This window comes from Echiichthys vipera (assembly GCF_963691815.1).
Source record: "Echiichthys vipera genome assembly, chromosome: 17".
Taxonomy (NCBI): Eukaryota; Metazoa; Chordata; class Actinopteri; order Perciformes; family Trachinidae; genus Echiichthys; species Echiichthys vipera.
The window spans coordinates 17,900,128-17,924,129 of record NC_139842.1 but is presented as its reverse complement, the minus strand read 5'-3'; the positions used below and the strand labels follow the sequence as shown (position 1 = coordinate 17,924,129).

Below are 24,002 nucleotides of genomic sequence, written 5' to 3'. Positions count from 1 at the left end.
ATCTACTATTTATTACGGACCGTGAACTATCTGCGGTTGATATTCATATTGTTCAAAAATGATAGGTAACAAGTGACTGACAGCACTGTTTTGTTTGTTAAGTGTTTGTTCAGTTTCTGAATCCAGGCCGTGTATTTCTCTGTGGATTAAGCTTTTTGATACTTTCACTGTAATTATATAACCTGCTTTATAGGACCTTTAAGGTAAAACTTAAACATATTAATTTCATGTCAAGTATCATTCGGTGTGTCTTAAAGGGGGTCTTTCTCATACGGCACACCTGTAAAAGACATTTCCTTGCAGTGTATTAATAATGCATCAGCATACACTAGCTCCTGACAGATGTACCAAGAAAATAGTGCCTGTACAAGAGTCCCACGTACACAGTCCTGTTGAATACACGTGAGCATCGGGAGTGGCACTGCTTGGGTTTTAAATCGATGGTGTTGATTGCACACATTACAAAAAAAACAAACATTTATTTTGTAGTGACATCAAAATGTTCTGTACCTCTACAAGCTTGAGTTAAAATTATTTATAAAACTTTATTTTCCTCTTTTCATCTCCACAGCTGTTTCTCTTGGAAAACCTCCAAGTGATAATCCCGAACCACAAACATGGTACAAACATCGAACAGCACACGCGCCATCTACATCATCGAAATAAAATACACAGTCTAACAGTGGAACAAAGCTTTAAAAATGATGAGGGATATTATCACAAGACTGCCCACGTAGCTTGACATTTCAAAAACAGGAAAGAAAGCAATATACAACAAAAATAAAGTTTGAGGAAGAAATGATAAGACAGACAAGTGAATATCTTTAATACTGTAATGTCTGTCGGACGAACACAACAGTACATCATGACTTCTTCTCGGATTTCCAGTTTGCTTTGTGTCCTTTTTCAACGGGTTCTTCTGGTGATACAAGACTTGAAACTTGTCCTCAGGCTGTAACCTCAGCAGGGTCATGCAAAGGGGTTACATTCAAAAGGGGGAGTGCCAGAGAAACAATAATAAAATAGAATTACAGTATGATAGAGAAAATAAATCCATATATTCTGTGTACATTGATCACTTTCTATTTGGCTTATACACCAGCTAAGCAAAGCAATTCATTCCTGAGGTGCAAGGTGCACAAATGTATTTATCAGACAAAGAAACTGAACTGACACTACATCCTTGAGTTCTATATGTTGCCCAGCGGCCGGTGAGTCTGTGCATGTATCTATCTACTGTATGCCTAGCGACTTTAGCTGCTGCTGCTGCGGTCATGCGGTCACACAGAGACCGGTTTTGCCACAGGGTCAAGTGGACGGACAGGTACCAGACATGGGACACTTCATGCCTCTAGACTTCATCACGCAAGCGGCTTTGAGCATAAAGCCGACAGTAAGCTGTCCGACAGCAAGGATATATTCTTCACACATGCAAACACAAATCACAAGAACAAAACCTAAAAGCCGTACCTACTGGTGTGAATGTGGTGCAGAAAACAACAACAGTAGAATAATGCGAGGTAGCATTGATGAGGGGAACAGAAGGGACCTGAGAGGACAAGCAGGCAGCGCTGGGTAAATGCTCAGTTTTGCATTTCTGTGTACAAACAGAAGACAAATAGCCTTGTGAGAACGAGGGAGGTGCTCCCCCCCTCCTGGGTTTCAGCTGGTGAACAAATACAGCGTACACTTGCGTGTGCACCATGTGCTGATAGGTGTGCTGTCAGTTGCAGAGAGCAAAGAGACTCCGCCTTTACGTTAGTGTGTATGGATTTTAAAAAACTGACTGTAACTCTGCAGAGCAATGACTCAGTTTATGTTAAGAGCAAAAGCAAAACTCTTCATTAAAGTTTCTTTTTTGTTAAAGGGCACGTTCAAAGTCACTATAAAATACTGATAACCCATTTACAAAGCAGAAAATATAACAAAATAAAAACATTCCACCGGTAAAATGACTTCATACAGTAGCATATATTTTGTTAAATCTGTTCAAAATCATTCGGAAATGCATGCACAATGTGAGTGAGCATTTCTTTTTCACAATACTGTAACATTGTAGGTTTTGCTTTATACCTAGTACACTTATGGACACAAATAAAACTAAGAGAAGTAACTGACATGCATGCTCTCATGCTGAACAGAAGAAAAACACCACAACCATTATTAACATTTCACATTATAGCTATCTGAAAAAAAAAAAAAAAAGAAATGGCTGGAATTAAACCATGAGAAATGTCAATGCGAGTGGGGCGAGTTGGGAGGCAGGGTTTGTTTGGTGATGTCAAAGGGTTAAAAGGTCAAGGGTCAGGACTGTTGGCCGCCCCACTGACTATCTACAGGCCGCCGAAGGAGTTCCTCTACGTGCCTTGCCACGTCCATGGTGTCGTCCAGGTCGAAGTCTCCGTCTGCGTCCAACATAGAGTCACTCCTGCGACAGGACACAGAGTGGAGCCAAACCACACTCAGACAAGCTGGCAGCACATCAACAAAATTAAATCCAGCAGGAGCAACACACACACACACACACACACACACACACACACACACACACACACACACACACACACACACACACACACACACACACACACACACACACACACACACACACACACACACACACACACACACACACACACACACACACACACACACACACACACACACAAGCTCATATGTTCACAAGACTTGTTGACTCACATAGGTGGGTATATGCCGTAGGGGTGAGGGTGATTGACAGGTGCTGGGGAGGCGCCGTGATCCATATAGGTTGGATTCCCACTTGCTGGGTCTGGATTGGCCGTAGTAAATCTGTACTCAGACACACACACAGACACACACAAACGCAAGATAAAAGCCTTTGAGTCTATGTCCAGCAGTTGCCTAAGTAACTACCCTCAGCGTGTTTTCCAAGCCTCACTGCATCATTATGGCCTTCTCCGTGCAGCGGGCAACCGACCACAGAGACAGGCAGGGAGCGGGGCTTGCTAACTAACAAGCCTAACTCTAATGATGAATGGAAGATAAGCTCGCTCAGGAACCCTGGCCCATTCTTAATTGGCCTCCTCCAACTGTAACAGCTAACTAATGGCTGATCTGAATTCAGGGTCTAATATCTAGTGATTAACTCTAAATGTTGCCACAGAGGAAAAACTGGTGGGTGGACAGCAGGGAAGAAGAGACAGAGTAGGGATGGAAGAACAGGAGGAAAGGCAAACAGGAAGCTTCATACTTACTCAGGCACCACTTGTTTGATTTGCGGTTTCACGTAGCCATCCACTGCTTTGGCTTTAAAATAAACAAGCACAGGGAGAGAGAATAACAGCTCAGTGCAGTCGCCACACAAGAATCAATACGTTTGTTCACTATGAAGGGTTTTGAAGCTGGGATATCAACATTTTGAAAGTAACAGTAGCCTGTGCAAACAGAGGGTTGCTTACAGAGTGGTGGGGTGTAATATTTGGAGAAAACCTCATCCTTGGGCCTGTCGGGGTATAGGAACAGGAGGTGATTGAGATCGCTGATGCGGTCAGCCAGAGAGCGAATGGAGAAATCTTTGGTTGTGTAGGGCATGAGGTTCCACACCATTCTCTCACCTGGAAAAACACAGCACCCACACCACAGCATCAGCAAAAACATTTTACCATCAGTATTTTTACAGTCGTTTTTACTTGAACAATCTTATCACCCACAGAAGATTTTGTTATGTGATGTTATTAAAGTGTCAACACTGATCTAAGTTCCAATTGGCTGCTTTAAACTTGCAATAACCGATTCTTTTGGCCACTTGTGCAGCAGAAACAAGTTGTGCACACAACATTGACACATGAGAGATGCCAAGAGCCTTAAAGGTTCTATGTTGTCACATCATATTTGTAGTTCTTTTTTTATTATAAAGCAGGTTGAGGTGCTTTTTAAATACTCCGAAAGTATCAAAATGCTTAATCCAGAGAAATGCACACAGCCCGTATTCAGAAACTGTGCTTTTACACAAGCCTTCAGGACTTCTGTATGGCTGCAATGTCACAGACAGAAGGTGAATACAAGTATATTCTAGTAGCATGAAAAAAAAAGCGTTTTTGAATATTAAAGCATGTAAAAAAGTTAAAAAAAAAATTGCAATCTCAAATTTGGTGTTGTAGCTGTTGCCAAGCTTTAAAGAAGACAGGTCTGACTTAATATGAACCCTTCTAAGGCTCCAGCCACTCAGTTAGCTGAGCGGTGTTGCAGGGCAATGAGTGGAGCCACCTTGGAAATCTGTGCATTTTGTCTTCATGTTGGCAAACAATACATTCGGCACACATTGCTGTGTTAGTAGCTGGTACATCCATAAGGCTTATCGGTAATTAAACCCCCTAGACCCTAATATCAAAACCTTTTTACCAGAACTATATGTGGTGTGACAGTAACACACATTTTCACATTTCATACCTGCTTTGTTAGGATTTTCTGCCACCCATGCAATTGTGATTCCTCCGATCTCAGAGTCACTAAAGCGCAGAAGGAAAGTACCGTTGGGTTTGGACATTAACATGTCCTGAGCTTGCTGCTTGTTCACAAAGCCCAATATGGCTCTAAAAGAGAGAGAGAGAGAAAATTATGAATAAAATGTGCATTTCCGTGCCACCTCTCTTCTCCTTTTCAATCCTAGTTTACTTCGGAGAGCAGGTCCAGGTTGCCATGGAAAATCTTGAAAGTGAACCATCGCCTGAGTTGTAAAGACTGAAAAAATGGGGATGGGGAAAACATTTCACAGAACATGCAGTCTAACTGCTAAATTGAAAAAAAGAAGATAGTGCTTTTACTTTTCTGTACTGACATATTTTACAGCCAAAGATTGAAACTGATTGAGTTTCCTTACCCGTCATTCCAGTGTGGTTTGAGATGCTTTTTTGTGAGTTCCATCACGCCATCAAACCACTGCCAAAATGTGAAGTTCCTCCCTGGCAAGCTTTCCTGTAAGCAAAAAAGGTTTTGGGGAAATAATATTCTTTTTAAAAAAAAGGCACACAGAATATGTACATCTTTTGAAAAGGTTTTTCACATCCCCCATGTCCAATCAGTCGATAAATACAGAAAACAACATGTGCACACAGCTGTATGTGTTTATGTTGTGTGTGTAAGTGAAAATGAAGAGCGAGTGAAACTGCGTGTGCAGCCTATACACCAGTCTGTGAAGCGGCTGAAACTTGATGTTCCTGTAATCTAATGAGACTGATAGTGTGCGGTGAATGAGTGCATTTGCTGCCATCGCCAGCTGCTTTGAGCCAGAAAATGAGGCCTCGAGCCTTTCACTGTGTGGACAAACAGGCCCATTAAGATGAAGACCTTGCCACCAATGAGGCGGCCTCACTCAAGTTGACAGAATAGGGCTCTAGGAGCACAGCAAATGGAGCACACAATATCCCTATGTATGAATAACCAATAGCAAATTACTCCATGGGGAACGAACATGCGGCTGAAACGGCCTCTCTAAGTACAGTACGATCATACATTAAAACTGATAAACGATAATTAGTATGCTCTTTATAAATGCTGCTAGAGGGGAAAGACTGGCGCTTACCCTGTTAAACTGTGACCAAGTCATAGTCATGTTGCGGTAGTCATCGGGGTTGTTGCTGGAGCTGCTGAAGGCCTTTTGAGCTAGGAAGACCAGGTTCTCCTCCGACAGGCCTCGGTTACTCTGCACCTCCGCCTTGTACTTCATGTTTATGGCATCGCACAGCTGAGGCCAAAGCACCTTATCTGGCACGAGGAAAGGCACCCGACCCTGTAGATGAAGAGGAGACAGCGGAGGATTTACATGAGCTTTATCGAAGGCGGCAGCCGAACGCAAACCTTAGATAAAAGGTGTAAATGTAACACAAGCACATAAAGCATTTCCAGAGTAGCAGTGTTTTTATTTTGCAACATGAATTACCAAGTGGAAAGACAAAAGATACATTTGTACTTGGTAAATTCACATTGTAGAAGGTTATACATGTTCATTCATATTTATATGAAGTGCAGACGGTATTGATTAATTATCATTATTTAATCTACTAAATTGTTTTTTGAGTAAGTGATTAATGCTTTAATCTATAAATTGTCAGAAAACAAGAACAAATGCCTATCAAAAGGTACCCGGACCTGCGGCATCCCCTACAACTGCTTAAACTGTCAAAAGTGATTCAATCAATCAATTCGATCCAAAAACTACAATTACCACCTTGCCATTGTTTGCAGTCAAGTTGCTTTTACATCCAGACTCTCCAGACTTACAGTATATTAAGTAGTGAAGACTTCAAAGGAATTTAATAAAAGATATTAAGTGCATTTTATCACATCTGCAACCCGGCAACACATAAGATCTTTACAGTCAGCACAGTTTCAAGATCAGTGTCACCAATTCAGTATTTGACCTAATACGTCCCCTTCTGTTTCTGAGTTATACCTTTGGATATAAAATGTCATCATTTTATCCTATTAGACGTGACGTGTGAAATGTTTTCATAATTAGTGAAGGAATTCTCGAGTTATAGCCAAACAAGGATTGTGTGAGATCACTTGACCGATGACCCCCGAAATCAAATCAGTTCACTCTTAAGTCCAAGTGGACATTTGTGCCACATTTGAAAAAAATCCCTCACGGAGATGGACGGACGGGACAACCCTAAAAACAAGTAATCAAGTAAGGAAATGAAATAATAAAGATGCAAACAACTGAAAAAATTGGTTGTGTATGTTTAGCATTTTTGCTTGATACATTAATACAGGTGCAGCCACATTTTGGACTTTTTCATTATTTTTTGAACAGGAATCCTGTGTGTTGTAAGACATGCCACATTTATTGACAGTTAAGTCATGGCTATGGTACAATAGGTGTGTTGGTCTTGCTTTAAGTGTGATTAAAACATTTGATTCATGAAACTGCAAAGTTTATGTGAGAGGTTTTGTGAAACCTTTTTTTTTTTAATTGGTTAAACAGAAAGAACGAGTTCTCGGTTACAAGCGGCCGAAATGGGTTTTCTCAGGAGGGTGGCTGGAGTCTCCCTTAGAGAGAGGGGGAGAAGTTCAGCCATCCGTGAGGAACTCGGAGTAGAGCCGCTGCTCCTTTGCGTTGAAAGGAGCCAGTTGAGGTGGTTCGGGCATCTAGTAAGGATGCCCCCTAGGCGCCTCCCTAGGTAGGTGTTCCAGGCATGTCCAGCTGGGAGGAGGCCTCGGGGAAGACCCAGGACCAGGTGGAGAGATTATATCTCCACACTGGCCCGGGAACGCCTCGGGATCCCCCAGTTAGACCTGGTTAATGTGGCCCGGGAAAGGGAAGTTTGGGGTCCCCTGCTAGAGCTGCTGCCCCCACGACCCGACAACGGATAAGCGGTTGAAGATGAGGGAGTGAGTAATTTGAAAGTTTAATTATTTCACACACAAACATTTACTCACCGGCTCTGCAAAAGCGTTGTCCCACAACACAGTTGCTGTGGCATTATTGTCTTGGCTACCGTGAACTATCACCACTACAGGAAGTGATAACGTCTGTTCAGAGAGAGAGAGCAGGCCATCAGTAAAACAATAGGGTCACAATAAATGATGCACATACTGCTAAACAACATGCCATTCATACGATCTTAATGGTTTTGATGCTAAATAAAAGCTTTTTAATAAACATCATGAAACCAGTGAGAAGAAGACAGATGAGGTGAATGATTGGTTCTGCTTATGCACTGTACATCACAGTATGTGTGGGAGTGGGAGTGGCACTCCTGCAGGAGTAGGAACGGATAGTGTCTTATTAGTAATAGTCTTTTCTTCTGCCTGGTCCGTCCACGCCCTCTTACCTTCACTTGAAAGACGAGCTCGTTGCCTCCGACACTGAACTGGGACTCGAACAGAATGGTGAATTTCTCTTCTGTGACAGATTCTGCTCCCCGCCTGTCTGATCGCTTGATCCTCTTCAAAGACTGCATGAAGGACGACGTGAAAGAATGAGTAATGAGAAAACGGCACAGATAGGCTGGTAATACACACATCATAAGTACAGTACATACATGAATACATAGTTCTCTTTGAGACAGACTACACAGCTGACATGTAAACAATTTCTGGAGGTCTCTGAGGATTGTTAAGAACATATATGATGTGGAGAAAGGCTACTGAAGCTGCATAGTGATGACAATTTAGAGTGAGTGAGTCACTGGGGTTTAATATGCGGCTAATGATCGCTTAGCTCCACATTATAGCGCTTTGACACAAATTATTGACTTAAATATGGTCCTCCAGAGTCTATGATCAGAACTGGGTTCACAATGGACTGTTATTTCTGAATAACAGAAATGCCGTAAGTGACCACTCAGAATTGGGCAGTTTCATAATGTATTGTACCCTCACTGCACAGCCCGTAGACAGTCACACTGGATGTTTCAGTGCAGCTAAACATTGTCAATCTATTCTAGAAATCTCAAAAGTAGCCACTTTTGCCATAGATTTCCATGGGAATGAGAGAAATGGTTATTAAAAACACATCCTAGATATTGCTTCACGCTACCAACTGTACTGCCAGGGTGCGCTGTACTGTAGTACAGATCAATGGACAATGATATATTCAGGAACACTCACCATGTTCCTGAAGTGGGCGCTGAGAGTGCCTGTAGTCTGGTGGTACTCCATCACACAGTTATTGTTGAGAATTTCTCCGCTGCTGTCACTGAAGGAGAGAGACAATAAAGGAGAGAGTCAATTAGCCGTGTGACGCACTCGAGTGCTGAGAGTTATACTCTTCCCAGATTCTTCGTTCGGACAGCAGGAGCTAACCGAAGCACGTGCAGGATGTGAGATGTTTGTACGCATATGATTGGAAGTTTTAACTAGCTATATCTTTTCTACACCATAAAACACCAATCAGAGGCCTCTGGGCTGTGGACTGGGTGGCATACAAAGCGGTTTAGATGAGAAACAGCAGATGACGGCTGAGCTGATGAATTGCTCACCCATATAACCACCGCTTGCCTGGCTGATCCAAGAGTATCTGCAGTCTTGGAAGGTTTCTATTATGTCAGGAGGAATGTGGAATGAGACTTTGGAACAGGCTAAATGTGGATTCTGCATCCACACCATAGATTCCTCTGAGGCATTGTTCAAGTTCCAGCCATGTCTCTGTGGTGAGGTATGGAAACACACTAGCCCAGAGTTCATCGTGGTATCCAGTAATCCTTCTAGAACACAGAAGCCTAGCGATGTAGGGACACTAAAACATGTGCATACGAAGAAGAGGAAACAGCAGGATGATGTGTTGCTGCTACAGCGGGAAAGCACTCGTGTTTTTAACTTCAAAATTTGTTTTATGTATATATTTAAAATAAACCATGTCGCTAACATCTGAACCTACAGAAAAACTCAAATGCCCTTTCATGTTAATCTTTCTAGTGTTTTCTGTTTTAAAATCCACACTGACATGACTGAGGCGCTGGACTTACTTCCTTGTGTTCTCGTTCTTCAGTAGGGCCTTGGCTTGCTGTTCACTAATAATGGTGGCTTTCACCTGCGGCGGGTTCATGTGCACGTTCAATTTCCCACCAACTAGGAGGCGCACTGTGGCGGCAAACTTGGTTTGGGTTTTTAGCACCTGTGGAGGCTGCTTCTCAATGATAAAGGTGCTGTGAAGACAAAAATATGATGAAAGAATGTTTTGTGGATCTTAAGAGCAATGTTCAGTTTGCATGTATTCTGCCAGCATTAGCATGAGCATGACACACATCAAATTTACCTGTTATAAATAGGTTGGATTTTTTCAAGTGGGGTTGTATGAGGTTCTTATCCATAGTCAGAGCATTACTAAGTAGACAGTGGTCGACAGGCACGGAAGCTTAGTAATTTACTGCTGTTGACGAGGGCAGCATCTAAACACATTTTGGCCACCTAAATGAAAGCCTGCCTAAGAAAAATGAGTCGGATGAAGTGTTGAAGTGAAAATATTAAACTATTAACTATTAAACTCAATTTTTGTCTGGTGGCTTTGATGAGAGCATAGATGACAATCCCCCCTCGGTAAAGGTAAAGTTGTGAAAATATTCTAAATATAGCCGTCAATTTAAAATATAGATTTTTTTGTCTTTTTAGGTGGGCTGGCGCGGTTGCCCCTGTTCACAGCAATATATCGTTTCTTCCTGCTTCTCCAGACTGGAGGTGGGCCGACGTAAAAAAAACAAACGAAAAATCCCTTTCATAGCCATAACGGCTTATTTAGATGCATTTCTCATAGTTTATTGTACATATTTAATACATACAAAAGACTGCAGAAATATTTTATGAGGTTAACATGCTTTCAACATGTCCATTAGATGGTAAGTACATGTACAATGGGTTTGGTGTGAAATGCTTGATGGAAGCTGTTTAAAACCCAGGGCTCCTTTCAGCTCTATTGACCTGCAGATTTCAGAATCAACCGGAGCACACTAATGGACAGTATTGAAGGCAATGAAAGTAATCACTGTGCATTCAGTCTTCAACTAATAATTTCTTCTGACACAGTTGGTGTGATCTTCTGTCTAGCTGTCTTCTGATTTTCACATTAACACAATCAGAGAGCGGTAAGTGAAACAAGCCTGAGGCAGCTTGGAAGCAGATGTACAGTATATGCTTATGATGAATCTTCAAGCTCTCTGCTCTGTAGCTGACTTAAGTGGTGATAAGAAGATAACAGTCTCCCACTTTCAGCCTGAAAACTTCAGGGGGCTTGAGGGGAAGATGTTGTTGAAGAAACATAATCTGTTTTGTAGCGGTGAATTACTGTTTAGGCGAAGGCTTGTCCGTGGCCAATCAGACATCGCTGTGACAGGGACATGGCGTCTCAAAGTATTATGGGTCCCTGCAGGGATAATCTTCCAGAAAAGTGGGAGAGGATCCTGTCAAAAACTTTATATTACTTCTTGTTCAGAGAGGCTGGAGGGCTAAAAGACCCTGGCAGGTGCCTTCAGGGACAAAAACTTGCATGTGGCCTCTCTTTCCTTTCTCTTTAACTCTTTTACCCTTTGCCTCTGGGCAATTTTGTATACAGTCCTGACTCTGCTCTCTTCTACAACATCAGGGCTTCTTCTCTCCTCCCCTGTCCATATCTCATTTGGTTTTAGACTTTAACATGTGCAGACTAAACACACACTTGAACTTTATATGATTTATTTTGTTTGAATGTTCTTTGAGTACATTCATTTCTTAGCTATGGGCCGCTTCTCCAGGGCAATTTCAATTCTCCCCTGGACTTAGATAAATCCAATCTTAATCTACCCTAATGTACACATGCATACCTGTCTATAAACGGCCCACACATCCCATACAGTATACAGTAGAGGCACTCGTGGATTAAATCATTAGAGGGATAAACTGAATGCCTGCGTAATTTAATTTCAGTAAAAGATGATATCTCTCACTGTTGACACACAAAAGCAACTAAGGTTGTGTAAGTAGGACTTGAATAAAGCCCATACTGAGTGCAGCATGTGAAGCCTTAATGTACATAACACACCAACCCACCGCTTATACACTTGAATGGAAACTTTACTGACCTACATTCATCAGTTTTTCCTGACAAGATTCAGCCTTTAGAAGTATAGATATAAACACACACACACACACACACACACACACACACACACACACACACACACACACACACACACACACACACACACACACACACACACACACACACACACACACACACACACACACACACACACACACACACACACACACACACACACACACACACACACACACACACACACACACACACACACACACACACACACACGCACACACGCACGCACACACGCACACACGCACACACGCACACACACCTGGTGACCAATGCTGAGATGATATCTGTGATAGTGCTGTTGAGTTCGTTGAGGAGCTCTTCAATGGGGCCGGGGATGGGCAGTTGTTGTCTGAGGTGCTCTGCCTTCCGAATCTGCTGTCTGTTTTGCCAAATAGTTTCTGCCAGTTTCTCACACCTGACACACACGCACACGCACACACACACAAATAACAGTTTAGGCCTAAGCATAGACATGGTTAGAGGTAATATGTTTCTACATTGCTAGACATTTATACTTCAGAATGTTTCACTTTAGCAGAAAGCCAAAAGCCAAAGAAAGAGACATGTCAGACTGGTCTGCCTATTAGGAGCCAATAAACTTTGGACATGAACCCAGCAGTAGTCATTTGAAAGCTTGTAAACCTGTGACCCCTTGCGTTGTCTAGGACGTCTACGGGCTGTGATCTTGGTGGGAGGTGGACCAGAACTCACCAGGACTGCAGGATGTCCAGGCCTCCCTCTGGCGGGCCCCCGTTGCCTGCCAGCTGTTGCCGTCTCTTCCACTGGATCAGCTCATCATCCAGAATGATGGTCTGCTGCTTCCTCAACAGCTGCAATGTTTTCTGGTGTTTCTCTGCCAGGTCCTGCACATAAACAGAAAAGAGGAGGTTTGACTTGCAAACGCGCATTCGCAGTCTTGCACATATATGTTTATCTTTACGTGTGCATGATCACGCCTCACCAGTCTGTATTTCTGTAGTGTGTTGGCCTCTCTGGTCAGCCATGCCTCCACAGTTGCTCTTTTGCTGAGAAGGGCAGGCTCCCGTAGCTGTCGGTCAGCAGGGGGCAGTGTGGACAGGCTGGTCAGCTGAGCTGTGGAGGGGTGGGGTTGTTGCCATCCAAATGGAGGCGGGGAGGGGATGAGTTAAGAGAGGAAGGGAGGAAAAAAGAGAGGAGGAAAAATCTTTAACCTGTGCATATACATTGTACATACATTTAAACTCCAGAGGAATAATGATTTACTCAGGATAATCTCGTCTAGCATAACGCAGACATCATATCAGCTAGGTGTTGTTTTTTGCATGATGTAACATATATGCCAAGGTTGCTGGTTATGGAAGATCCAGGTGTTTGTTTTCCATTACTGATCTACAGGATCTAGCTTTTTCAGACAGCTGTGAAATATATGTGGAGTTTCAGAATGATATTTTTATTCAATTTCCCACCTTGATATGTCAAAGCTCCAACATATACTAAATTCAAACCATTCTTTAAAACCTTTAGAGAGCAGACAGAACAGTCTACGTCTTTCAATCAAGTTGCACGCCAACCCACTCAGGGCTTCAGCTAATGATTACTTGACTCTTTTTGATTATTGATTATTTTTTTGAATGAATCAATTAACTATTGAGTTTACAAAATGATTGTCTAACATTTATAGGTTTTATACTTAGCAAGAAATCCACACAACTGCTGATGTATGATGAATGACACTGTCGCATAACTGATAATCAACAGATAACCTGACAGGCTAGTCTGTCAAAACCTCTGCAGTACATTAAGGAAGCAGTAACGGGATGCATGTCCTCTGGTGACCCACCCTGGATGCGGAGGCTCTCCTGGTACTGGATGATGAAGTACTCCTGGTTCTGTTGGAGCTTGCGCAGATCGTTCTCAGTGTCCTGGGTCAGCAGCCGAAGCTCCTCAAAAGCTTGGTTGATCTGCTGGTATTTCTGAGACATGCTGTCCATTATCCCGCCCACCGGAGAGCTCGACTGTCATCAATTCAAAGTGCGAATGAGAGACCGACACACAGGGAGAGATTGAGGAAATGCCGGGTTCGTGAACAGTAATTGGTAAGGTTGCATGGCCTGTATATTGTCTGTCGTTGAGTTGTTTATGATAGTTGGTAGGGGATATGGCTGGCCACTGGTGAGCTGACAGTTGAGCTACTAGGGGTATCTGTGGGGGATGGAGCAGGGATACAAAAACAATGCTAGACTTCATACATTGGCCCCTGCATGTGGCAGTTGAGCTATTTGACTGTAAAATCCCCAGTGACCACAAGCCTGATGGGAACAGCGCAAATAGAAGAGTAAGAAATGCATTTTCTTATCATACTCAGGCAGACTGCGTGGTCAGTTAAAAGTCTGATTGACAGCCCTATGGTGCCTACAGGTTCAGACTAAACACGGTGAAATTCAATCAGTCCAAATATGCATTCCACTAATAGAAAAGGCATGTTGTGACTGGAAATCAATTCGCCGCAGGAGCTGCTGAGAGTCACATGATTTACGCACTGCTGGCTGTATGGTTTGATAACTCTGTGCTTTTTATAAACTGTGAAACATTTTACTTCCATTTTTTTAACTTCCCTTCAAATTGCAGTGTTGCAGTAGAGAAAAACAAAAGGTTGGCTTTTACAAATCAATTTTATAGCATAATTGACTGTGGGTTTCACATTTAAGATAATGCAAAATAATCGGCAGACCTTGGGGGGGATAAATGGAGGTAAGAGAGAGTAGTCACAAAATTACCCAGCCTCTCAATCAGTCCCCATTACTGTATGTAGTTGAGCTTCTGTTTGTGCTAGCAGGCTTTGTACAGGTTATGAAATCAATAATGCATGGAGAAGCCACAGGTGTTTGTCCAAGCAAGTTTACATTTCAGTGGGGGTGTCTGACAAATGAGCCCATGTGTATATACAGGTTTCAGCTTGTGGATTACTCACATTGGTGGCCTCTCTGACGAGCCTCTGCTCCGTGTAGAGGATGTGTTTGATGCATCGGACCAACTCCAGAGGACAGCGGTCATACGTGCTCTGAAAGACAAGGAGCACATGTGCCCTGTTAAGACCTGTTAGCCCCTGACGAGTGGAGCGGCCGCCCCACACAGGACTCACCAATTTGGTCGCATCAAGGAAGCTCGCTAAGTTCTAGAGCCGACGCGGGAGACACACTAAAACCCATTAGACGAGCCTAATGAGACCATCTCTGGAGCACGGAGCACTTCATCTATGATTCATTAGCATACACACACATTGTCATGCATGCTCCAGAGTTGAGCGGCTTATGTGTTACAGTAATGTGTTTTTCTTTAATGAGTAGTGTAACAAATTACAGTTTCACTTTCAGTTTAAAAGATACTGTTATGAGTCAGTTGGTGTGTTGTTTCCTGCTTTAAGTCGGAGAGTGACATTGCATTAAGAGTTACATTTCTTGAGGACACACACCACGGGGGCATCAACAATATTGGTTCACCTGTGTTATTTACATACAGGACGCATTTCATATATTACACTTAAGAACGTACGCTCACAATAACAGAAGGGAAAACAGAGTGGTAAGATTTTGGGATTGCAGTTTGATGTTGCACAACCATTTCCCTTAACCCTGTTTCTCTGCCTGGTTTCAGGGAGGGGAGAAGACAAACAGAAGAACAGATATGTGAGCAGGGAGCTGCTCATAAATAGCAGCGCTGGCTAGTTACCAAGGCCCCAACTTGGGTTGTCTTCTTGTTTTCCACATGGTGGATACAACCTGTTCTTAAAACATATGGTCCACTGTGTGCTCTGTATTGCTGTTCTTGTGATTGGTGAGGTATATTTCCAGAAGACTAACCTTGAGCTGGCTGGCATAGTGTCCGAGTTTGATTTTGAGTAGGAAGCCGTCCTCTCCCACCTGATGCTCGGCCTTGTTCTGCAGCTCCTGGATCAGACTGTCCAGCAGCCGTTTGGCCTTGAACTCTTCCTGTGGGTTCTCCAAATCTATGGCATCCCTAACAACACACTCACAAAAACACACACATGCGTGACAGCAAGACAGAAAAAGAAAAAAGTAGACACATGCATAAGTAAACGCACATGATCAATAAAAAAAAAGCATCTCAATGTTGTGCTCTTGGGGACAAACATACAGCCCGAATATCTGTGCAGACATACATGTGGGCATGACCACACACACACACACACACACACACACACACACACACACACACACACACACACACACACACACACACACACACACACACACACACACACACACACACACACACACACACACACACACACACACACACACACACACACACACACACACACACACACACACACACACACACACACACACACACACACACACACACACCTTCAGTTTGTGCTACAGGGTAACTCACCAGAGCTGGCCCTCTATCCACTGGGACAGATAATGTCGCACCTCAATGGGGAAGTGCTGACCGTACAGAGACTGCATCTGGTGCAGAGCATCTCCCTGGAGCTGCTGGGCCTGGATCCACACTGCCATGTTCAACACCCTGAAGATGAAGAAGAGGTTGTTATTAATGAGAACGCAGAGCTTAAAGACAATTGCATGGTAATCAGAAACATCATCCCATGTTCATGAGGCTGCAGTGAGAGTTATGCTTGGGATCTAAAGAGTTTGGAGGAAGATGTCTTTACTAGCCTTTCCAAAAGAAATATGCAAGATCAAAAGCATGAGGAAATGTTTAAACCATGTCTTCATCTGGCCTAACGTAAGTAGCTATGGTTAGCATTGTACAGCTAACTAGCTCACAACCGACCTTTGTGGGGTAACAGGTTCTCTGTGTGAAACTGTGTTGAGGCCTGACTTGGATGCTATCTGAGTTTAGGGCAACGTGTCCTGATTATACATTTAGGAGACCTCTCAAAGGGTTTCATGTTCCAAGCAATGTTTTTCCCTAGGTCAAATGTTCATTGTTTTCCTGGACCAATATGTCAGTAAGTCATGCAGTTGTCTTGACTTTTGACATCTCCACAGTGACTGGACATATGTTTACCATTAAAACTGCATTTGGATTTAGATGTCCATATCCCTGTTTTTCCCCAATTTGCAATTTTAACTGTGTTTCTCTCACTGGCACTTACCTAACTCTTGCAATGTTGGTTTGTATCAAGAGGCATAGGATCCTAGGGATGGAACATAGGGATGTCCCCAGATAGGCTTAGCTTAAATAGCTAGCTGGCAACAACAGCTGATATAATCTGCCAGCAACTGTTGTCATTTCAGCAAATCAGTTGTGTCTATCTCTGTATGAGATCAAGGAACCACTGTTTGAAAAATGACTGCGTTAAATGTGTATCCTCATCATTGTGAGCTAAATGTGCATAACGGAAAGCTTGACAGTGGAGCAATATATCCCCACTGACATGACAGTAAGATTGATGTGGTGAAATGAAAATGGTTTCCCTCTAAGGCTCCAAGCCTTAGTGTTTGAGCCGGCCTTGTGTCCTTTCTCTGAGCATGTTGAGGGCTTAACCAGCTCCATGTTGAGTGTTACTGTCTCTTGGTTTAGAGGACTTTGACTTGGGTCACTGTTGCCTGTTTCCAGTCAACACACCCACTCAGTCTTCTCAAAACTGGCACAGTCACTGTCAGTAAAAGACTGAGCCATATGAGTATGCGGGAAGTTTGAGGTGCACGTATGCGTGTGTGTATGTGTGTGTGTGTGTGTGTGTGTATGTATTTGTAGGTGCTTGTGGTGTCAGTGGTTCTGCTTGACGTATGTGCAGTGCAACAATGTATATGTACACAACAAATCGATCTCCGCATATCATCTAAACATATTTCCGTAATCATACTGCTAGTTCACAATATCCACGATACCCACAAGGCCTTCTCCATGCTACTGCTGCCAAACTTGGAGGTTTATTTATGAGGAACCCATGACTTGCACAAATGACCTTCAGTCATCCTTCTAATGATGGCATGAGCTGGACTGGATAAGAAATCAATCAATGAAAAACTTCACCTGACAATCACCTGTCATAGCTGCACCCATATGCATGCACGTTCACCTACTTATGTGTGTCTAGGTGAGATGAGCTCAGAAAGATAATTTCACTCCTTATGGTATTTGAGCCTGGAGACACTAATCCCCCAGCCTATGATAATGCTTTCACACTCATATCACACTGAATGGGTCCTGAACTTTAACCTTTGACCTTCTAGCTTGTTCTTATCCACTGGAGACTTCAGACTTCAGAGAGAAGAAACATTCATGCTGCTACAATAGTAAAGTGTTTGTAGTTCTACGAGTAGTTCACCTCTCACCTCATAAATACTTACAGATGGCTTCAGTAAATTTTGAAATTTCAACAACCACACTTGGCAGATGATTTTAAAAAGGGACTTGAAACAGTTAAAGGCATTTTGCTTGTACGGATCATAAAAAATGCACAAAGAACTTAATTCAAAATATTAGCCAGAAGGTTTGAATTACAAGGTAATTTGAACGTCATTTCAACTCCCACTTCACTGAGTTGACTGATTTGCCTGGCACTGTGACATGAAACAACGGTTTATGGTTTGAAAAAGCAATCAATCCAATGAGTGCCGAGGGGTGACTAACAATTAGCCAATCAGTTCCTCGTCAAACCATTGTCAAATGTCCTCAAGCCGCGTTCACATACATAGACGACACATCTTCTCAATATTGTTCGATGTCGTCATTTATTTTCTACCCCGCTCCACTAAAAAGAGACCATGCCAATCCTCAACCAGCTCTGTATCAGGTGGAAAAGTCACTTTTGTGTCACTGCAGTAGGTGTCATTGCAGTAGGTGCAGATAATCAGCCGGTCCCTACGTGTTGCCAGCATGCCTGGAGGTCCCCTTGGGCCTGCTCATTCAGGGCGACACGGTGGTGTAGTCGTAAGCACTGGCGCCCTGAATGAGCAGGCCCAAGGGGACCTCCAGGCATGCTGGCAACACGTCGGGACTGGCTGATTATCTGCACCTACTGAAATGACACAAAGATGGTTGAAAAACAGCAAAGTTTTGCTTTGAAACCACAACGAAAACAGTAAGTTGGCATGGCTATCAGTGTTATCAGTGTTGACATCAAAATTAAATTAGATTCAGATTTACGTTTTGGGGTGGATATGTTGTTCTCTAGTGATTGATTAGGGAATATTGAATTCCCCTCTCCCAAGGAAATCTAGAGTGGAGTCAATTTCAGACCGAGGATGGAAACGGAGTGTAATGACTTGATAATTCTGTCTGATCAGGCAAGAACATTGTAGCTTTTAAGCTGAAATTTGTGATGTTTTGATTGAGATAATATATGCTTCTCATATTCATCTGTATAGTCAAATAGTGACAGTGGTTGGAGATGCTATTTATTCTCTGCTACCTACTAAATGTCAATCCAGTGTATTGTGTTGGTAAACTTTCATAAGACGATAAATGGCTTTTCAGATGAGTAACATTCACATGTTTTATCTGTGAGGGCATCAGTAGCGAGCATCAGCACCCGTACTATCAGCTGATTGGAGGAGGAGCCTTTCTGTCTTTCTTTACCATCCTGTATTACACAGACACACAAAGAGGCACAAGAGAGCATAATGGGGGATAAAGCTTTAAATAGTGTTTGTTGTGCTGCCAAAAGATGCTGTGCGGCAAGACAAAGTGGTGTTTACTCGTCTGTCTGTCTCTTTAACAGCTCCTGGTGAAGGCTCCAGGCGCTGTTTGCCCACCATTAGCACCTCCATTCTCACCTCCACTAGCAGAATGAGATGCTTCCAACAGCTGTTTCACTCCGACTAACCGCAACATTCAAATGCCCTGGCATGAACCTGAGATATACTGTGAAAACGGAAACATTCTTTGTCACTGTCCTCTCCTTACAAGAAACACTCAACTCTGTCACATGTTACCCATTTTTACCACAATCTTCACGTCAGATTTACAAAAGAAAAAAAGAAAATACACCTTACCTCTTGCCTTCAACTTTGTGTTACCATGTAACAGCAGGAAACTCTTAAGAGGAGCACCACAAACCTGAGACAGACAGAGAGAGAGAGACACACACACACACACACACAGAAAGCAAAAGGAGGAAGTGAGTCAATCTTGGGTGCTTCTAAGGAAGCTAGCGATCTTTTTTTTTCACAAGGGCCAGAGCATTAACAAAAACATGAAAGGTTGAGACAGAGCTAGAAGGGTGAAAGGGAAAGTCCACTGAACAGTTTTCTCCTTATTCTAGTTATCTTGGACACATCATCATAATAAAGTCATTGATGAAACTTCCCAAGGCTGAGAAGTACACAGGCAAAGTTCTCTTTAATGGATCTCGAAGATGCTGCAATTAAAAAGACATTTGTGGGGAAACGACAAAACACCCAAAGAGGTGCAATTTTAGATTTAATGAGTAGATGTTCTCCAAATAGTATTAAATTACTTTTATTTTTTAAATTAAAGAAAAACTTTTGTTTATTAGGTTAGCGTTATATTAACATATTACAACTAAAACATGTTGACATCACTAAAAAACAAGTTCCACTGGGGGCAAGAAACAGTCAGATGATCAGACAACAGGTTGAGCATCACACAGTCAACAGTATAATAATCCCTAACAGCACAGATAAAACATCATGAGTGTGCACAGTCGGTCAGTACAGTAAGTGTTTGTCCACATTAGGTTAGTAACATTTAAAAATGCATCATTTTCTCTCGGCCCTCTGTCGTCACTAAACCAGAGTTTTTCTCACCCAGAAATTGTGGGGATAAATTATGACCTTGGTGAGTTTTGCAAAAAGTGAGATTTCCATGTCTTTTTTAAATTTTCAGTAGGAGGTCAATGTGCTATATGTGAAGGTGTGAAACTGTGCCTTTAAATGAGCCGTCAAGACTTCTGTACAGTTGTGATGTCACAATTACTCTAGAAAAGTGCCACTAGAGTGTCGTTACGGTCATTCCCCAGCTGCAACAATGGTGAAGAGACGCCTAGAACACAGATGTGTCTTAAAAGAGACGGACGCTAAAACATAGCATTTCACACAAATAGTGAATACAGGTATATTCAGACAGAAAGGATGAGAGTTTTTTTTTTTTTTTTACATCAAAGCATGCAAACATGTTCCAGTTGAAACCCAAAATACAAGTACTAACCTGAAAATGGGCATAATATGGAACCTTTGCGTCTTGTTTGCGGAAAAGAAGTCAAACTTTGTTTTTGTCTTTCTCATGAACTCATCTTCAAACTAGATTACTGTATCTGCGGACTAAAAGTGACATGTTTGGCCCGATCAAGAGGCCAGAAAGTTTGATGGCAGCTGCATTAAGCTTTGATCTGCAGCCTGACAGACGCTCATGACTGTCATCAGGAAGCACACATGAGCCACAGACTCTGAAGTTGGGCTTATTGTGATCGAGACCGCTCTCATTGCTGGCTTGACCCTAAAGAGAAAGAACAGCAGGAACCCACATGCTGGCTTAAGTCTCCAGACAAATATGTGAGTATTTTCATTTTACTGTCTGGATCTGTCTTCTTTGGCTCGGCCCTTCTTAGCTTCTCTTTTTTGTTCGATTTAACCTTCTCATTACCTAAAAGATCTCCCCACTGAACTGCCAAAAGAGCAAATTCATACTCACTGGAGAGGTTTAATGAAGCAATTATCACAGATGTTTATTGTACTTCGATAGGGAGCCTCATATTAGTGCTCAGTAATGTGTTTCTCTTCCCATAACAGAAACTATGAAGCACTGTTGGCTCAGTTTTCTGGAAACAGAGTGATGCTACTTGAGAGGAGAAGCCCTCTGACTCTATACAGGAGGTTATTATGTCAGCTGGACAACTCACACATCTTCACAGAGTCTCAGGAGACAAGGACGGGCCAATAAACCGTAAATTACAGTGTAAGTCCTGCAATGAGCACTACATTTGTGAAATGTATTAGAGAGCTGTTAATTCAACCTGTTGTCATTTTTTGACCTTAGTCTGTGGTGTTATATTTGGATTGCAACACATTCTTAGGTGTTTCCAACAGAGGGAGAGAAACCTTGGCTTCACCTCCGAAGCCGTTCTCACACTCACACACACTTTCTAAGTCGTCCAGGTTGAATTTACTGCCAACAGGTTTTTCTTCTCACAACACCAAAATTGCAGCTAAACCAATTCAACACAATGGTAACAAACAGCAGACACTAATTTCCCTCATCTGATGAATTGCCAGTAAAATGAATGAATCTGAATGGCTTCCATTGTTTCAATTGACTCTCAGATACCAAACAACACACACAGTTTGACATTGGCAAAGCATTGGCAAAGATCAACTCCAGTTTTTTTTTCTTTATGCCGCTGTGCAGACTTGTGGCATATTTATTAGTCGGGGAGGCTAGATGAGAAATCAGAAGGATTTGTTCCAGCGAGCATTATAAATCTGCTAAAAACAAATAAAACTAAATCTGTCCTCCTAACATGGCTGTACATGGTTCTCCATAAAGTAAAGGAGGATTACTTTGATTTTCCTCTCTCTTAGTATGTATCTCTTCCTAAGTGTGCAGGTAAAATCTTGCAAACTATGCTAGGAGGTTATATTATATTATATTGTAATTATACTCCCAAAAAGACCTGTACGCAGACAGCTGGGGATAACAATGGTTACAACGCACAGTATTTCGGTTTATCTGCTTGGAGGACGAGTCACACACATGCACAGTAGATCATTCTGCTATCACTGTCTGTGTGGATATCTCTGGACAAGTGCGATGGATCACAAGAAATTGGCATTAAACAGACGTCCGAATAGAGGGTGAATCCTCTGATAAAGACATTTTCATCACGCAGTTCCTATCGGCAACAGTATAGCTTTTGCAAGAGGAGCCAAAATAAAGATGCATTCTAATTCATTCAACTCTCGCATTATGCAATTAAAAGTTCACACCAATCCAGTTCACACCAAACTATTAACTCAATACTTGATGATAGTTTAGGGCATGTGTTATCAGTCAAGAAACCCACATACAGCCTCAAGAATGCAGAATATTTATAACATTCAACTTTTGATTCGAGGAGCATCTCTGTCTCATGGGAGGAAAGTTTTTCTTCGCCACTTTTTCCAAGAAGCCTTTTCCGATGCTCTTGCTGTTTGCTCATGGGGGGGATTTTGGGGGGGGTCTATACATCATAAATAAGTCAGTGTGGTCTAGACCTACTCTATATGGAAAGTGCCCTGAGATCATATTGTTATAATTTAAACAATAAACATAATTGAACTGAAATTGAACTCTTAGGATGTGGAACCCAAATAAGCAACTCCAGATGTTGTCTCCACTGAAAAACCTCAGAAAATTCATACTTAGACTCTTTGTAAATGACAGGAGGGGGCTCTAAGTCGTCGTTCAACACTTGTTGCCTCAAAAGCAAGTTATCCTGCAAAGAGTACATCTATTCCCCAATACGTTATTGCAGACTGAAACACAGATTTCGAGAATCTGTCAAAACAGTGTGTATGTCATGTTATAAATGCCAATTATAGAATCTGGACATACTCATCAGTTCCTGCAGCAAATGGAATAAAAACAGACGTTCAAAGTTTTTCTATGAGTCAATCAATGGAAAGTAAAGAAAAATCCCTTTCATTTTGCAAAAGGACAAGTCAACAAGATGAAATGTGTTTTTTTAGCCAAGCTCTCGCTGGTTTGTTCTGCCAAAGAGCATTCAGTACACCATGAGCTTCCAAACAGGGAGAGGTTCTTGAGTGAGAAGAGACTAAATAATCTAAGTAGCAGACATCCTTCTATGTTGACTGACGTGTTCTGATGACTTTCACGTGCCTGCAGTATATTACTACTTAATCCATCCAGGCAACAGGAACAACACTACAATCCCTCTGACTCATCATCCACGTCTTTGTTGTCCTCAATTAGAGTCCAACAATCACAGTGCCGTATTAGCAGTGTGTGTGTCAGGTGTGTTTTAAAGCCCGGCTGAGATGCTTTTTTTTAATTCCCCAGTGTCCCTGTATACGCCTGCATGTTCAGTTAGCTGGCTCCGACGTGAACAAAGCGAAATTAAACACAAAACTCGTGTCACCCACTCTTTCCTGTGAGGAAAAACTGCCATTTATCAACGTAAGCACTTCCTGTTAGGGAAGTGCCACCCACCTTTCAAAGCAATCTCACCGCTCTCCTTTACACCAAAGCCTGTGAAACACCAGAATTGTAAGGGCGCACATAAGCTACGGGCCATGTGATCATCACTTACATATAACTGAAGATTAGGAGGCACAGATTAAAAATAATCATTATTAAACTGATCGAAAACACTTTTTATATACTTTTAGTGTTTTATGCACGCACGCACGCACACGCACGCACACGCACGCACACGCACGCACGCGCACGCGCGCACGCGCACGCGCGCACACACACACACACTAGTGTGTGTGTG

General features: G+C 42.4%; 1 protein-coding gene across 1 annotated transcript in view; it reads right to left on the bottom strand.

The window, feature by feature from the left end:
* Window positions 1-525: 525 nt before the first annotated feature.
* stat5a (signal transducer and activator of transcription 5a) overlaps window positions 526-24,002 on the bottom strand; it is a 50,613-nt gene continuing 27,136 nt past the window's right edge. The window contains exons 2-20 of the mRNA XM_083932076.1: window positions 19,546-19,609; window positions 15,968-16,105; window positions 15,412-15,568; window positions 14,523-14,612; window positions 13,392-13,566; window positions 12,534-12,664; window positions 12,284-12,435; window positions 11,832-11,987; window positions 9,453-9,632; window positions 8,596-8,683; window positions 7,818-7,940; window positions 7,423-7,515; window positions 5,564-5,770; window positions 4,862-4,956; window positions 4,432-4,574; window positions 3,441-3,596; window positions 3,237-3,288; window positions 2,701-2,811; window positions 526-2,428 (exon numbers count right to left, since the gene is read on the bottom strand). Of these exons, the coding sequence (XP_083788202.1) occupies window positions 2,305-2,428; window positions 2,701-2,811; window positions 3,237-3,288; window positions 3,441-3,596; window positions 4,432-4,574; window positions 4,862-4,956; window positions 5,564-5,770; window positions 7,423-7,515; window positions 7,818-7,940; window positions 8,596-8,683; window positions 9,453-9,632; window positions 11,832-11,987; window positions 12,284-12,435; window positions 12,534-12,664; window positions 13,392-13,566; window positions 14,523-14,612; window positions 15,412-15,568; window positions 15,968-16,095 (2,361 nt within the window). The 5' untranslated portion in view covers window positions 16,096-16,105; window positions 19,546-19,609 and the 3' untranslated portion in view covers window positions 526-2,304. The remainder of the gene's footprint in view (window positions 2,429-2,700; window positions 2,812-3,236; window positions 3,289-3,440; window positions 3,597-4,431; window positions 4,575-4,861; window positions 4,957-5,563; window positions 5,771-7,422; window positions 7,516-7,817; window positions 7,941-8,595; window positions 8,684-9,452; window positions 9,633-11,831; window positions 11,988-12,283; window positions 12,436-12,533; window positions 12,665-13,391; window positions 13,567-14,522; window positions 14,613-15,411; window positions 15,569-15,967; window positions 16,106-19,545; window positions 19,610-24,002) is intronic.